The sequence below is a fragment of the Pyxicephalus adspersus genome, chromosome 4, assembly GCF_032062135.1.
Source record: "Pyxicephalus adspersus chromosome 4, UCB_Pads_2.0, whole genome shotgun sequence".
Lineage (NCBI taxonomy): Eukaryota > Metazoa > Chordata > Amphibia > Anura > Pyxicephalidae > Pyxicephalus > Pyxicephalus adspersus.
Window position 1 is genome coordinate 142,724,950 of NC_092861.1, and position 16,306 is coordinate 142,741,255.

General features: G+C 37.8%; 1 protein-coding gene across 5 annotated transcripts in view; it reads left to right on the top strand.

Annotated features, from left to right (window-relative positions):
* Positions 1–16,306, top strand: part of PROX1 (prospero homeobox 1) — a 59,366-nt gene that overhangs the window by 12,632 nt on the left and 30,428 nt on the right. For 3 of the 5 annotated variants that reach the window (XM_072409854.1, XM_072409856.1, XM_072409855.1), the window contains one exon: positions 10,727–10,841. In XM_072409854.1, coding sequence (XP_072265955.1) covers positions 10,727–10,841 — 115 coding nt within the window. The remainder of the gene's footprint in view (positions 1–10,726; positions 10,842–16,306) is intronic. The other 2 variants (XM_072409857.1, XM_072409858.1) reach the window with 1 other exon arrangement.

The window sequence follows — 16,306 nt, forward strand, 5'->3', positions numbered from 1 at the left end:
AAAAAAAAAAAGGGAATGGTGCTGAGACAATGCAGAATAATAACATGGAAAGAGAGAGAGGAGGAAAACTGAAATAGAGAGAGATAGAAAGAGAGAAAGAATAGAAAGGTAGATATATAAATGGGAAGGGAGAGAAGAAAAAAGGAGAGATTAAAGCTTAGACAATGCAGAAAAAGATAGAAAGAGAAAGAGGAGGAAGACTGAAATAGAGAAGGATGGAAATAGAGAATGAAGAGAAAGATACATATAAATGGGAAGGGAGAAAGAAAAAAATTAGAGAAAAGAACGAAAAAAGAAAGAGATGGAAAGACAGAGAAGAGAAAAAAGGAAAAGGTGAGAAATGGGAAAATAGAAGAGAAGCAGATAATTGGCTAGGAAGAAATGAAATGGAAAGAGAGAAAAGAAAGGGATAGGAGAGAGAGAGACAGAGAAAATGAAGACATAAAGCGAAGACATTGCAGAGAGAGATAAAAAAGAGAGCAAATTGAAAGCAAGAAAGATTTTTTGGAGGAAAAGAGGAGAAAAATAGAGCAGGTAATGAAAAAAGGAAAGTGATAAGAAGGGAGAGAACAGAAAGTTAGAGGGGAATGGTGAGAGAGACAGAGGTTGAGAGAATGCAGAAACGCATGGAATGAGAATAAGGAGAAGAGTGAGAAAAAAGGAGGAAGACCGAGGTAGAGATGGAAAGGAAGCAAGGAGAGAAGAAGAAAAATGTTTGGCAAAAGAGAAAAGATAAGAGAGAGATGAGTTGGGAAGAGAGAGCAGAAATAAATAGAGAGGAATGGTAAAAGAAGGGAAGACATATGGAAAGAGAGTGAGATCAGCAGAGAGAGAGAGATGCGGAGAGGGGAAGAGGTAGACAATGTAGAAAGTGAGAAAGAAAGGGTGAGTGACAACCAGAAAGTAAATTGAAAAGAAAAAGAGATCAGGAAATAATGGAAAGAAGAGGACACAAACTAATCTGTTACTGAGAATGAGAGGTGATGATACATGCCCCATTCTCTTTACTAGAACTGTCATGATTGGATTACCTACCCAGCAGAGCTGACAATCTATACCTGCACATGTGATGAAAAGCTCTTTATGAAGAAAAAGTAGCAACTGTTCATCTGCTATAAAAATGTTTCAGATGACAGAATGAAAGAGTGAAAAAGGAATAAAGGAAGAGAAAGGGAGAAAGTGACAGCTGACAGGGAGATAAAAGGCGTCAGGAATAGCTGAAGAACTTCTACATTCGGGGGTCTCCTTTTCTTAGCCGAGTTTGAACCTAGCTGTGTATTTTTGGGTTTCTGAAACAGTTTGTGTTTGCAGTTTCTGTCTGCTAAAAAAAAAGTCAATTTAAAGCTAAATTCCAGCATTTCCTTCAGTCTTGCACATGCACGGGCTCCTCTCCTGTACTGAAATATGAGTTTGTCATTAGAAGCAGCAGCAAGCAAGCTAAATCCTTTTTATTCATTGTTTTTCTGTTTTATTTATAAAGCCCCAACATCACATATAGGTGTTACCTGGAAAAAAAAAATTGAACTATTGCAGCCACCATATCTAAGGACTGGTGCACTGTAAGATCATCACATTTCCTTCTTGAGTTTGGATAATAGGTGGTTTAGGATATTGAGCTTTTTCTTAAATATCTTAGAAACATGGAAGCACAAATTAGAAAGAGACCCCATATTCATTGAGATATCTGTGTTGTGTGTTTTCCATTGAGTAAACACCAAGACACAGGTACTGATGTATTCTGGCTGCACAAAGTTGGCCCATCTAGCCAGAAGTCTGCTCTGCAGGCTCCATGCAGCTGCCTGCTATGCATGATTAACCTCTGGTGAGCCTTACATAGAAATCTTTTGTCCTTACGTACACAAAGCAAATTATTTTGGAAAGCCACTGAGCACAATTAAACACACAATTCAGCTGTATTAGGCTACCAAAGTGTTGCCTGTGCTATCTTTTTTATTTATTCCTGATAAGGCAATCTCAGATCCGGGTTGTCGTGGTTGTGCCTGAATGTACCCCGAAATGTCCCTGTCAATGGTATTTATATATAATGCAGATGCATCTTGTCCCATGTTTGCATGTGCTACCCATGTCCTAGGTAAAATTTCTGATGGATGAGGCCAAAACGAAGATTTAATTACAAATCAATCAAAACTTTTGCATTGACTGATTGACATTAATTTTATTATATTATATAACAATAGATGATAGATAGATAGATAGATAGATAGATAGAAGGATAGATATGGGATAGATAGATAGATAGATAGATAGATAGATAGATAGATAGATAGATAGATTAATTTTCATGGAGAATAGTGCATATGTAATAGGTCATATAGCAAATTATCAGTTTTGGAATTTTTATATCTGATACATCAATAAACTTTGTATGATATTACATTTAATCATCAGGAGCTTGAAATAGGGAATATAATGTGAGTGTGTTATGTCTTCTGTCTACTTAATAAACCTAGATGAATATAATCCAGCAGAGTAATATCAGAGAAGGGCAAATCACGTCACTGATTTGTGGGGGATAAGCTTGGCAGCTGAATTCATACAATCACTTTGTTCTGGAAAAGCAGTTTGCAAATTAGGTTAGAAAACAAAACATGGGCTAAGAATAAAATTCTGCAGGTTGAACGGAGATCAGGGGTGTAGTGGGGCATGCCCCCAGACCCCCATATAGGTTCTCCCTGTGCACTTGCCAAGGATAACCTTCACTATTACCGTAACCCCTCTTGTTCTTTTTTACCAATACACCCCTGACAGCGATGCCCCTATCCTACCTCTATCATACTACCTGACCTGAGTGCAGAATATTCATGTTTTTAGAGGTTGAAAGTTTTTTAAGTGGAACTCAACCTAAAAATTAAAAGTTTGTTGCCAGGCAGGTAAGGTTATTTTATTGCATAAGGGATGTCGCCTGTCCCTTCTGCAATAAATTAACCTTACCTCCCTGATTGAGCACAGACTGGACTTGCCACCCACTGGTCTGGTAAGTATTCAAGATCTTTTAGGCTAGTTCTAGTATATAACACAAATCCTGGAAATCTGCACACATTGGCGGTTTCTGGTTTACATCCGGTGGCTTTTTTGTCTTCTTTCCTTTTTCTGCCCTACGATGTAATGAGTGTACTGCCTTACTTGTATTGCTTACGTGAATCCACAGACAGAGCAATATTATATTATTAATAATAATAAACAGGATTTATATAGCGCCTACATAATACGCATCGCTGTACAATAAATAGGGGTTGCAAATGACAGACAGTGACACAGGAGGAGAGGACAGCTTCCAATAGACCTCAAAAAGAGCACAGTATAATTAGTCTAAACATCTCTGGAGGGATGAGTGAACTGATTTGACCACGAATTTACCAATTTTGCCTTCTGCTTTTTGCTCAAATTTCACCATGCAGACTGGAACAGGTGGTTGGAAAAAAAAGGAAATGACATGGCTTGGTTTTCTAACAAAGCCATGTGATCACCATTTTCAGTGCTGTGAAAGTGATCATATGACTTTGTTGATAAACAAAAGGGTTAGGGTTACCATTAGGGATAGGATTAGGGTTTTGGTTCTTCTGTTCGCCATCATCTAAGGTCATATTTCCAGCTAGCAAGGAGTTTTTATTTGACAATGTTGCAGAAAAGTTCTCTATGTCCAAAGAGCCTTTTAAAGCCAATTGCACCCTCAAAATCCTTCCCCATTGATATCTATGCACATAGCAATTTTTACAAAATTTGGGTAACAGCAAAAATAAAAATTTGCTTGTGCCTACTCATTCATAATGATTAAAGAGGTTTTGTGCTGAAAATTACATTACAAATTCAATGGGAATGCAATTTTTTTCTGTCCAACATCTGACAGCGATGGGTGTCATTAATGAGAAGCGTAATAGTTTGTCGCAGGAGCTTTGCCAATCTTGTGACAGCCTTGTCATCTGCACGGAAGATGTGTTTCCACCTGTGCAGATGTCCCCACTACTTTAGTTGTGTTTCAGTTTGATAAATGCAAATGTCTGGGCTTGGACGAGGCTGCTTTTCTTAAGATGCAAAAAGGATGCATGGCAAGGAAATCAGTGACAGAAAAACAACAACTGCCTGCTGTTTCTTTCTGCTATTTGAATAAAACTTAATATTTGATTAAACATATTCACTTGTAAAGACTGCCAGCACCTTTATTACCCGGCTCCAGGTTTACAGGTGCACTTTCTCTAACCTTAAATGGGGGAAGTGAAGTGTTCAGCTGCACAAAAGACCTAAAATCACCATGTCATTATTGTAATCCTTTTGTACACGTACAGTAAATGTAGCTGATGTCTGAAGATGAACCTTAACCATTTCAGTTGCTTCAAGCAGAATGCCAGGCAAAGTCACACAGCTGTTCATAAAACAGATTGGTAACCCCACTTTATTTGCTGATATAAAGCAATACAGCCTGGTTATCTTCCTGTCCCCAGCAGACAGATTAGGTCATTTCTTTCCTCTGTCCTCTTATGGCTTTTATGCCGATTGAAATTGGAGATGGCAAAGTAAAATCTTTTCTAGGATGCACTGACGGGTTCACTGACCTAGTGCCAAGCCCACCCAGCACAAAGGCCAGTTAAACCCCCTATGTTCTTTTGTACTATTTTTTAGTTTTACTACCCAATTGTGGTTTTAAGCAGTGGTTCCCAAAGTGTGACCCTTTGCTTGCTTTTAACAGGAATTATTCCCCCCACTAACATCAACAGTGGGATCACTACTCCTCAAGCTTGCACCAATGATGGGGTATTACTCTTCTTATTGAAACCAACAATGGGGCACACTGTTCCTTCCAGTCACACAAATAGTATGACACTATACTTCCTACTAATAACAAACCACTCACTGATATTGATGATGGGGAACCATTCCTTCCACTGATATAATTGATGGGGAACCATTCCTCCCACTGATATCAATGATGGGTAACTATTCATCCCACTGATATCATTGATGGGGAACCAATCCTTCCACTGATATCAATGATGGGGAACCATTCCTTCCACTGATATCAATGATGAGAACCATTCCTCCCACTGATTTGATTGATGGGGAACCATTCCTTCCACTCATATCAATTACGTGTCACTATTCCTCCCACTGATATCAATATTAGGACACCATTCCTCCAACTGATATAAATCATTGGGGCACTATTTCTCCCACTGTTACCATTGATGGGCCATTATTATTCATTACACAACTCCAGATCATTTTTAATTCTTTTGCTCACAACCCTGGGGCCATTTTCTTTCCCATTGACCACCAAACCTGTTCATTGTTCCTGAACATTGTTCACTCCTTCTGACACCCCCACTTGCCCCATCTAGCCCCTGAAGGTCTAACGAATAATGAACAGACCTTTGTTTTCAAAGTATGAGCATGAAGTATGAGCAAAGTATGAACCCTACTTTTGTAAAATATATATTTTTTGGGGAGGGAACTGACTAAAATTTTCTATCTCATCTGTGTCGTATTAGAGAAATTCTCCTGTAGATCCAAAATGAAATGAGAAGAAAGCTCCTCCAAATTAACAATTTTTCTTTTCCTCTTGGACAATTTTCCTTGCCAATGGAACACAAATTCCCCCCACCGTCTGTTTTGTTGGCAATGAAAGAATTTATATTGCTCTTTCATCTGACTTGTAGTCCGTAGCTGGGACACATACACCAATTTTTTCTCTTTCCTACTAAAGTTTTTTTCTATAGCTATGATTTAGACATTTCCCACCCGGCTCACCCAGTAATCCTTCTTCAGGCTTGTAACACGAGTCTGCTACGCCGACTTTATTTCCTGTTTTCTAGGTGATGAATAATTACAATTACCATTTCTAATCAGAAAATTACAACCTGATTTTGTTTTACCTTGCCAATACAGTTTTAGGGTGTGCACTGATGTCCCAGGTTCCTCTGTGTCTCCCTGCCACCCTCCTACCCCCATGGCCCGGCCTCTTCCATACACCTTTGTCTTGCTGTTGTTTAGTTAAGGCTATATTGTACTTTGTAAACAGACAACACAAGTCTAAGGCTGTTTGAACACTGCTTTAGGTTCAGCTGCAGTACACCGTTCCTGTGATCTTTTATGTTCCTGAGCAGATGTCTTTCATTAATTTATGGATTTATCATCTTTTTCTTTCTTTTTTTTTTTTTTTACACCTGGCAGCTGGCTCAAGTTTCAGCAGTTATTGTCTATTTTGCATTGCATGTAGAATTGAATGTCATCTGTCTTCACAGAGCTTGGGCTATGAGCATCCAGGCAGCTTGCATGAACTTCTGGGTTAGGGGGAATTGTTCTAGCAGAGTACACACTTACCCCCACCCCATTGCCCCCTCCCTTTTAGCTTCTTAATATTTATTTGTGCTCATTTTCTTTCCTGGCCTTGAATGGGGCTTAGCTCGCGTTCGGTACAGCTGTATGTTTACCGAGTCTCTTCCATCATGACTCATTATGCGTGTGTAAGTATCCTGGAAACCGGCTGGGTTTTCTTGGAAGAACAGTTGGGTCATCAGTGCAATCACTTAAAAGGGAAACTCACCCGGCCTCCATTTATAGAATATTTACTAAACGGCGCCTTTGCTGTGAAGCGTTGCGCCGGGTTTTCCTGCTTATTTGATGCCTTGTAAATGGTAGATCCAATGACGGTCAGATTATGAACACCCAAGTATGCATAAAAGTGGAAGTAACAACTTTGCTTAGCATTTGCGCCCCAGAACCCAAAAAATATGCCCCCAACATTGTGTTTTTGAACTTGCTATATAGAGGCTTTCCCCCAGAACTACATTTCCCACTATTTGTGAAGGCAGTACCGTTGTTTTGCTGGGAAAGAAATCAATGTATACATATATGAAGTAGGGGAAAAGGGGTGGTGGATAGGGGGAGTTCTGTAGTCCACAAAGCAGATCTGACCACAATTGGGTTTAGGTGTAGCAGAAACATTTGTCTTCATTTATCAAAGCTCTTCAAGACTGGAGAAGATAGAATATCATGGGAGAACCTGGATGATTCAGCAAACCTAAAATGGATTTCCTAAAAATCATTTGCTTCTATTAGGCAATTTTTTTCAATCCTGAGATCAATTGCAGGTGTGCTGCATCACCCAGGTTCACCCATGACAAGACTTCTCCAGAGCTGCCCCGACTCTCTGGAATGGTCTTCTCATCCTATTTGGCTTGCTCCTACTTTCTGCTCATTTAAAAGAGCACTCAAAACCCATTTTTTAAAACTTGCCTACCCATCTTTTTCTGTCTTTTGAAACCATTACTACTTCCCACCACTTCATATCTCCCATCTAATTGTGTGTAAATTCCCCCACCTCCTAGATTGTAAGCTCTTCGGGGCAGGGTCCTCTCCTCCTGTATCACTGTCTGTATTAGTCTGTCATTTGGAACCCTTATTTAATGTACAGCGCTGTGTAATATGTTGTCACTATATAAATCCTGTATATTAATAATAATAAAAATAATAATAATAATATAATCTCCTCCAGTCTTGGAGATTTTTAATAAATCAGGCCCAATGTGTTGTCAACTCACACAAAGAAATAGAAGCATATTGGATTTATGATAGATCAGCAGGTATGTTCTATAATTTCAGTGTTTTTCAAGTTTAATGCCATAGGGAAAAGTGTAGGAGTTGGGAGGTATACTTTTTTTTTTTTAATTTTTGCCCAAACATACTTTTTATGACTATTTTTAAAACCTTGTTTGCTTTATAATTTGTAACTACGTGGATAAAGTAATAAATGAATCTTTATAACAGAAGGTTCTGCTTGCAGCTGCTCCCCTTATCTTTCTTACAAGGTCTATCTGATTGCAAGTATAAGCACACTGCAGTCTTTAATGTTGTAATTGGTCCACAGTGCACCAGTCTTTCAAAGACAATGACATCTTATACACAGAAATACGTATACTTGACCACAACACCAGAACCATAAAAATACAGATTTTAAATGAAGTAAGAAATGGAATAATTTTATCTAATTTTTTTAATTAAACAGTATTTTTATAGCGCCAACATTTAATGCAGTGCTGTACATTAAATAGGGATTGCAAATAACAGATATAAACAGTGAAACAGGAGGAGGAGAGGGCCCTGCCCAGAAGAGCTTACAATCTAAGAGGAGGGGGAAGTAGTACACAATATTAGGATTCCGCAATATTTTCTATTTTTCGGTAAGGTTTTGCTATATATGGATCATTTACAATCATAGGGGGATCTCTGCGATGTCACATCCCTGTACTTTTCTTCTTAAAATCCAGATAGAAAAATGATTTTATGTATTTTATCCAGAAGTTTTGACTTTCCAGTGAGCCTTATCTGCGAGCAGTAGGTGACAGCTTGCTGCCGTTATTTCATTTATGCATTTTGACAGATGGCACTGGAGAGTATAATGCACTTTTAGACTTCTCCATCAGTCTAATGGAGGTAACCGAAGGTTCTTTCAATTCTTTTCTTGGCACAAGAAGTATGTCAGTGAAATTACCTTCCTTTGTAATGATTAAACCTCACAAGCAGAAACTGTTACAGTTATATATGGGGACTTTTGGTAAACATTTACATTTGTGTGTGCTGTAGACCTTTCCTTGCATCTTCATTGGTAGTGATTGATGTTAAATGTTGGGTAGGCGCTATAACAAGATAGACGGATAGATAGAGAGATGATAGATGATAACGGATAAATAAAGAGACAGATGATAGATAAATGAAAATAGAGAGAAAGAAAGAAAGAAAGAAAGAAAGAATGAAAGAAAGAAAGAAAGAAAGAAAGAAAGAAAGAAAGAAAGAAAAAAAAAGAAAGAAAGAAAGAAAGAAAGAAAGATAATTTTTATATTTTAAAGTTTTATTTATTGCATTTCATGGGTTGCTCACATTATCCAAGAGAGAGAGACAAAAATAAAAAAAGAAAGAAAGCAAGCAAGAAAGAAATATTCTAAAGTTGTATTTATTGCATTTCATGGGTTGCTCACTCAAATATTATCCAATAGGATTATAGGTTCCTTTGAATGCTATCCATATACTAAAAAAATAGACACAATAGGCAGTTTAGAATTAATTAAATGAAAATTAGAATAACCTTTCTTAATGTTAACATTTCATTGTTTGAATATCATTTAATCAGCATATTTGAATATATGTGTGTGTGTGTGTGTTCAATATCTAACGCTAGCCATATACTAATTGACTTTATTATGATCAGTTTTCTATTTGGTTGATTTGTTCAATATAAATGTTCACAGTCAATTAAATCAAATTGATCTTACTATCACACGGCAATCAATGTATGGTCTAAAGGATAAAAACAAAATGAACATTCTAATTTGCATATGTACCAAAATTCGATCAAACAGAAGTCAATCAAGGGGTCTTAAAAAAACATCAGATACCTGTACAATCAAGGAAGGACTTCTGATCCGACTGATCAGGGTTCAAATCATTGTATGATCAATAGCTATTGCTTTTTTAAGACATTTAGAGACAATTTATGGTTGATTTTTAAAAACAAGAATATATCTAATATAATTGATAGAATGTCACTTATGTTTGTGCTGTCAACAAGGTTCAATAATAATGATTTTAGAAATAGATAGATAGATAGATAGATAGATAGATAGATATTTGGTCATTTCTTGGTAAAGATTTCAATATTTGGATCTGCCTTGTGTCACTTACACAAGTATCATTCAATAAGTTCAGTTACACACCATCATCTTTCTGGTTCTTAGAAGAATCCCAGAAACCCAGTAGTGAAGAAGACTTAATTGACCTTGGGGGGCTACATTGATTTTCTCCACATGCGTCTTCATTTCTGATAAATTATGAAGCCATTAATTTGCTGGGGAGATGGAGGGACCAGCCTGCAGCACAGATGTGTCCTAAGCAGACAGGCTTACAGATCACAGCAATGCCAAGAAGTGCTGGAGGAGAATGAGGAGTCCTTAAGTGTTAGGCTTCGTCTTCTGTCCTCCAGGGATTGGAGAGCTTGATTCTAACCAACGGTTTTATAAACATTACTTTTATGTACTGGAGAGCAAGCAGAACATGCAATCTCTACATTTACAAAAAAAAAAACACATTTTCTTTTAAAAATTTCCAAATATTTATTTTGCACAAGACTTTTTTTTTATTGATCTATTCTTTTCTCTTGGTAAGCTTCTGACTTAACATGTGTGCGTCTTCACCGGCTGCATATAATTCCCCCTGGGGCAATAGGCACTTCCCATATGTTTCCGGAGTTTGTGTCATGACAGGTTTCCCTTTAAATGAAGTGTCTTTAAAAATATAAAGAACTTATTATTGTGATGTTTTTTTATTACTCTGTAACTGACCTCCAGGACAAGATTTATTATCTGGAAATTTTGAGCAATCTATTTATTTAGAGTTTTGCAATAATGAACAGATTACCGATATATTAAAGAATTTAGGAAAACAACAAAGGTAATGCCTTATGATTTGTAATAGGGAAGATAAGATATCATGCCCCTAATTTAACATATTAGGTAAAAGATCTCTTTTAAGTTCTACAACTTTATGTAAATGTTCGAGATGTTAACATTTTTTTATAGTTGTGTTTTTCTGGAATATTGCAAAATGTATTTTATATATATATTTTATGAATTTTAAAAAGTCAATATTTCACAATCTCTTTTTTCTCTCAATGTGCAAACGATTTGTGTCTCGTAAAATCTTTTCCTTGACTAGCACAATTCTACATGCAGGAAGGTTTGTCTCCAAACCATTTGAAAAAGGCCAAGCTTATGTTTTTCTACACCCGCTACCCCAGTTCCAACATGCTGAAGACCTACTTCTCTGATGTGAAGGTAAGTCCTTTAATATTTTGCATGTATTCCCTGTATTGGTTAGATTGCTTGATCCCTACTGCAAGGCCATGAACTGTATCCAAAGTCAAACCAATTGGGTAGTTTAAGGAAGGGTTAAAATGGAACATAGAGTGCATTTACCCAAATAACTCCCCTAGTCTTGGTTTTTTATATTAAAAAAATTTTAGTCTTCTACTAGTCCAGTGATGTCACATGAGGTTCCTGCACTTCCTCCTGAAACTTTTCCAGGACGAGGGCACTCATGACATGTGAGTTCCTCTTAGTACCAGATTACTGTGAGCCAAGCCTGCGTCATGACACACCAGCTAGGGGGGTATGTAAAGGACAGGCAGGATTGTATTGGGCAGAATGGCTCGACTGAGATGGCCACCAATAATGTGGCTGAAGCATAAGGGGGGTAAGGGAAATTTTTTTAATGAAGTAAGAAAATAAACCTAAAAAAATGGCCAATGGTTTTTAAGTATCTGTACATTCCACAACTCTTTAGTGTTAACCCCTTGCTCTTGTGCACCCATTTCCTCTCACAATTTATCCTGGTGACCTTTATCACAGATATGGGAGAAAATCATGAGAAATCCAAAATGCTATAAATGTCATTGGATTAGGAAATTAAACCTTCTAGTTAGCCCAATTCTGGTGGTAATATTTATATGCACTCCTAACATTGTTATATGATTTTCCCAAACCCCTGTAACTGCCTCTTTTGCTGGGCAGCTTGGTCTTTATATGCATTTTAGAACAAATATCATCAAGACATGTGAGTGTACAATAGAAATGAATATATTAATTATTATCAATACATGTATTAACTTCATGCAGTTACCAGAATACGCTTGTTTGCTATTTTGCTTGTTTGATTTTATTGTCATGCTTAGCTGCATAGATGTAACTGTACTCATATAAAACTATAACAAAAAAAATTATAAAAAAATTTAATGACGTGTCTGTGTCACTCCATGCAAGGTGTTCCAATGTTTCCCCTTTGCCATCGACTTTGCTCGGAGTTGGTCTTTAAAATAACAAAAACGTTGGCCTCCCCATTCATTATTTTTTTTTTTTAATCACTCATTAGGACAATTAAAAAGTTAGCAAAGCTTCATACATCCTGCCGATCTCTGATGTTGTAGAATAAAGCCCGATAGGCTGCGTGTAAACAGGAAACGCAGTTCAGCCATTCTGGTCCACAGTAAGACATTGTTTGCCCGTTAAGTAATAATCGTGTGATAAAACTCAAGGGACGCCTAAACGACGTCCAAGGGCGGCCTCCACTCCGTTTAGGGACATTCTTCTAATTGGCCCCGTCTGCGCCACTTTCCCATGCTTCTGCTTATATAAGCTAACCGTAGCTTGCCACCCTCCCTTTCTAAAGAAAACACTGCATTGACATTTTCCCCCTGCCCTTGCGGACGGGGGAAGAAAAAAACAAAACAAAAGTGTTGATTGTCCTTTATTTACAACTTAATTTGTTGTTGATGCCGTCTATGCAGAGCATAAGGAAGATGAACAAAGTGACAGATTCAGGGCACATTATTCAAATGAGGGTATGAAAGGCATTGACTTCCAGCTGCACACTCCTTCAATACACACAATATTGGGCACTCCTTTCTTATTTATATATATATATATATATATATATATATATATATAAAATTGTTTTTTATTTCTTTTATCAAACAATATTTTATGGTCTTGAGATCCTTACATTTTGCCATATCCAGCATTCATTATGTTACACACGATAATATAGTTTATTTAGTGTGACCAATATTGAATTAGTCAAATCCAAAATATATTTGCCTAAACCTTTAGATTTGTCACTTGCCTGAAGCTCCCCATTAAGCTTGATTTACTGAAGGAGTCGACTGTTGCCACTTTGGAAAGTGAATGTCAACTTAGCTTTAGGTGAAGTTGGATTCGCATCAATCATCCAATCATGAGCAAGCATAAATCCTCCTTTATTTTAATTTCCTGTGCACATGGTTGGGTATTTGTTATATAGCCTCATCTTATTCACTAAAGGACATATTTGTAAAACAGTGACTGTGACTTTTACCAAATATTCACTGGTGGTAAATCATTCACTGGTTTATTGGGATATTGGGAAATGAACACGGAACTGCAGGAACGGCAAGCCTAGGCAAAATGTTGTACAGAACTCTAAATTAAGGTGCAGCCAATAGAACCTCTGTGTCCCTTTAGGTAGTGATGAAAGGGTGGAATAATAAACCATTCTTTGGACCCACTTTAAAATATAACTTAATTTATTGATGCCCTTTTTTTACCATTGATAATTATATGAATATAATATGAAACATTCAAAAGGCTGTGAATTTCCATCTCTGTTGTTGGGATTGTTTTTCCGATCAATTTTTGTAGAAATGAGAATGCCGATTGGCTGATCTTATCAGTATATTTAAATGAGGACCAGCCCCAGAACCTTCACATCCATGCTGTGATAAAACTATAAAAGGCAGTTTAACTTAAAGCAGATGCCTTGTTTAAATGGCTTTATTAAGTTTGTATACAGCTTTGCAGATTTGATAGAGACGCGGCCACCTGTCTTTTCTTGTCAGCTGTAATCACTAATTTTATATTAGGCAAGAGCTTTAAAAAGCAACAAACTCTTCTTCAATTATACCGGGCACGTGGCGTTAATCATTACAGGCTCTTGTGCGGTTGAAACAACTCAGCTGTGTTTGTCCACTTTTTTTTTTGTTCTTTAATAATCAGAAGCAGCTCAGTGATAGAGTTTAGATTTATGATAGTTCTATGCATAGGCCTTTTATATATAGCTCGTGCATTTGTTGTAGGTATGAACTGGCTGCCTGGCTAATATGGCATTTGTCAAAACAAATAATTTATTACTATAGATCTTTTCATTTTTATTGTTGGATTTTTGTTGTTGTTGATGACCATTTGTGATCATCCTGGGGGGAAATCTACAGCTATTCCATTGATCTGCCACTAAAGGAGACTATTGCAGTCCCAACAGCAGGGCCTCTTGTGTGTCCTACCCCCTTCCCGTTCCATGAAACAACCACTATGGGAATTATTGAGAGTCTACACTAGGCTTCCATGTATTTCTAACATAGGTAACCCTCTTTCTAACCCATCCAGGCCTTTATGCCCAGCACCAAATCTCCTTGTAACTTTTACAATACTTCCACTTTGAACCCTTACATTAATCCTCCCTGTAATCCTAACACTAACCATCCCCATATTTTCATATCCCTATTACTAATGCCCCCCACCCCTTGTATAAACATAACCCCCTCCTTGCATTTTCATCCCTCCTGCACTGTGATCTTGTACAACAGATTCCGGATTTAAGGTGCCAGTGCCAGAGTTTGCTGATTCATACACACGGCTAATAGCAGCTATGTAGTAAGTGGGTGTTCTTCTCTAAGGAGCACGTAAAAGGCATCCATAAAATTGCAATCTTTCTTCTATCTAAAGCTCAATTTTAAAAAATAGCTTTTTTGCAATGCTTTTGTGTTGGCAATTGAGCCTCAGCTTACATGATACCATTGTAAGTCCCTTTTTAAGGACAGTGGAGAGTGTTTGGAACCAAAGAACATACTTGTTCAGGTTGAAATCTGGTACCAAGGATTTTACAACCCTACCATTAATATATTTTATTTTTCTTTGGATCAGCAAATGACAAAAGAGCTGTACACATTGGAAGCAAATTCTCCCCCAGTTCCTAGGCACTCAGCTATCCAGTGATGACTTTGGATACAAATATAACAGAGCTCCAATAAGGAGAGCCTCTTAATTCTCTATGATCACACAGTGTCTAATAATAAAATCTTGCAATTGTTGAGAACCTCTGAGCTGGTAAATGACACCCTGTTCCCTTTTTTCAAGAGGTGCCACCTGGAGGAGTAGAAGGCTTTATTTAGCCTCAAACATCTCCTGGATTGGCACAAACAGTAATGCTGGTGATAGAGCTCGGAGAAGGCCTTTGTGCCAGAGTGGTTTTACGCCTGGTGCCGCTTCCTTGCTGAAACATGAGCTTTTGTGAGAGGCAGTGTCAGAACCCAGATAAGAGAATTGATTTCACCCTAGCGTCACATTATTGTGCAGGTCTTTGGGGCGCATGATGCTCTCCCTCATTCCAAGCCAGCTATTGGTTCTGCAGGTGTTATCACCTCCAGGGTCAGGAGGGTTCAGAGGAGATTTAGAAAGAAAACTGAGCTTTTTTTTTTACTGTTGTCAAGAGAAGCTAAAAAAAGAACAGCTGCTGGGTGGTAAAAGTAATTACTTTGCATGTAATGATTTAACAGGTCTTACACAGAGCAGGGGAAGAATGTTATAAGACAGACGCAATGCAAACAGCGAAGGGCCAGATAGTAACCAACTAAAATGTTCCATTGCATCGTCAAACAGAACTTTTTTAGATTTGGACTCCTTTCTGCTGAGTTCTCCAAACACTATTTGTATCTAAACTCAGACCATACAACATGATGAGTTTTTAAGATGCTATTTTTTTTTTCAATTCAGTTGAATTGAATTGAAAGCTTTGTTTTGAGAGACACTGGGCCTGACGTGTTAACGCTCTCCAAGACTGGAGAAGATAGACTTTCATGGGAGAACCTTAGTGATCCAGTGAACTTAGAATGGATTTCATAAAATAATTTCCTACTATTTGGAAAATTGTAGATCAAATTTATTCCAAACTTGGTGGATCACCCAGGTTCTTTCATGAAAGTCTATCTTGTCTTGGGGAGCTTAAAAAATATAAATCAAGCCCACTCTTTCTTCGTTCAAGTTATGGTGACTGTGCCTCCTGATAGTTCATCCCCTCCACCAAGGTGTTTTCACCCATCTGCTCCCTTCATCACCACCCTACGCCAACATATCTCTTGCTCTATTGATCTGATGGATTGGGACCTCCATGTTTGGGGAAGCATTTGGCCACCTGATGTGACAGTGTTCGGACCTAAGCAGAAGACCACCAAGGTCAAGCACTATCACATGGGGTGTTGGTATCCATCCTGGTAAGCTGTGACACCATCTATTAACAAACACTACTCCAGGTGAACCTTTTAATCTTTCACTGGTGGCACCATGATTCCATATGTTTTTGTGCAATTGGCATCTTATCAATTTATTGATCTACCCCTGCTTTCTTCCTCTGGATCTATTGTTTTACAAGTTGGGGTGGGTTTCAAATCTAGAAATACTAGTCCCCAGTTGTTAAAGGGGATTAGTGGTTTGTTAGGACTTCCTTCCTGATTACAACATTGGAGTAAAGATTCGGCAATTGGTGGCTTTTACTGTGCATGCGTGGTGCTCTGGTTAAGAAGATGAGACAGGGGTTCTAGAGAATAGCCTCTCTGATCCATAACTCTACAAATAGCCAGCACGTCTTTAAAGTTGCCTTGCACCTTCAGGGAAAGAAAAAAATCCATCTGGGGTGAAGGAACACTATGTATTGTGGG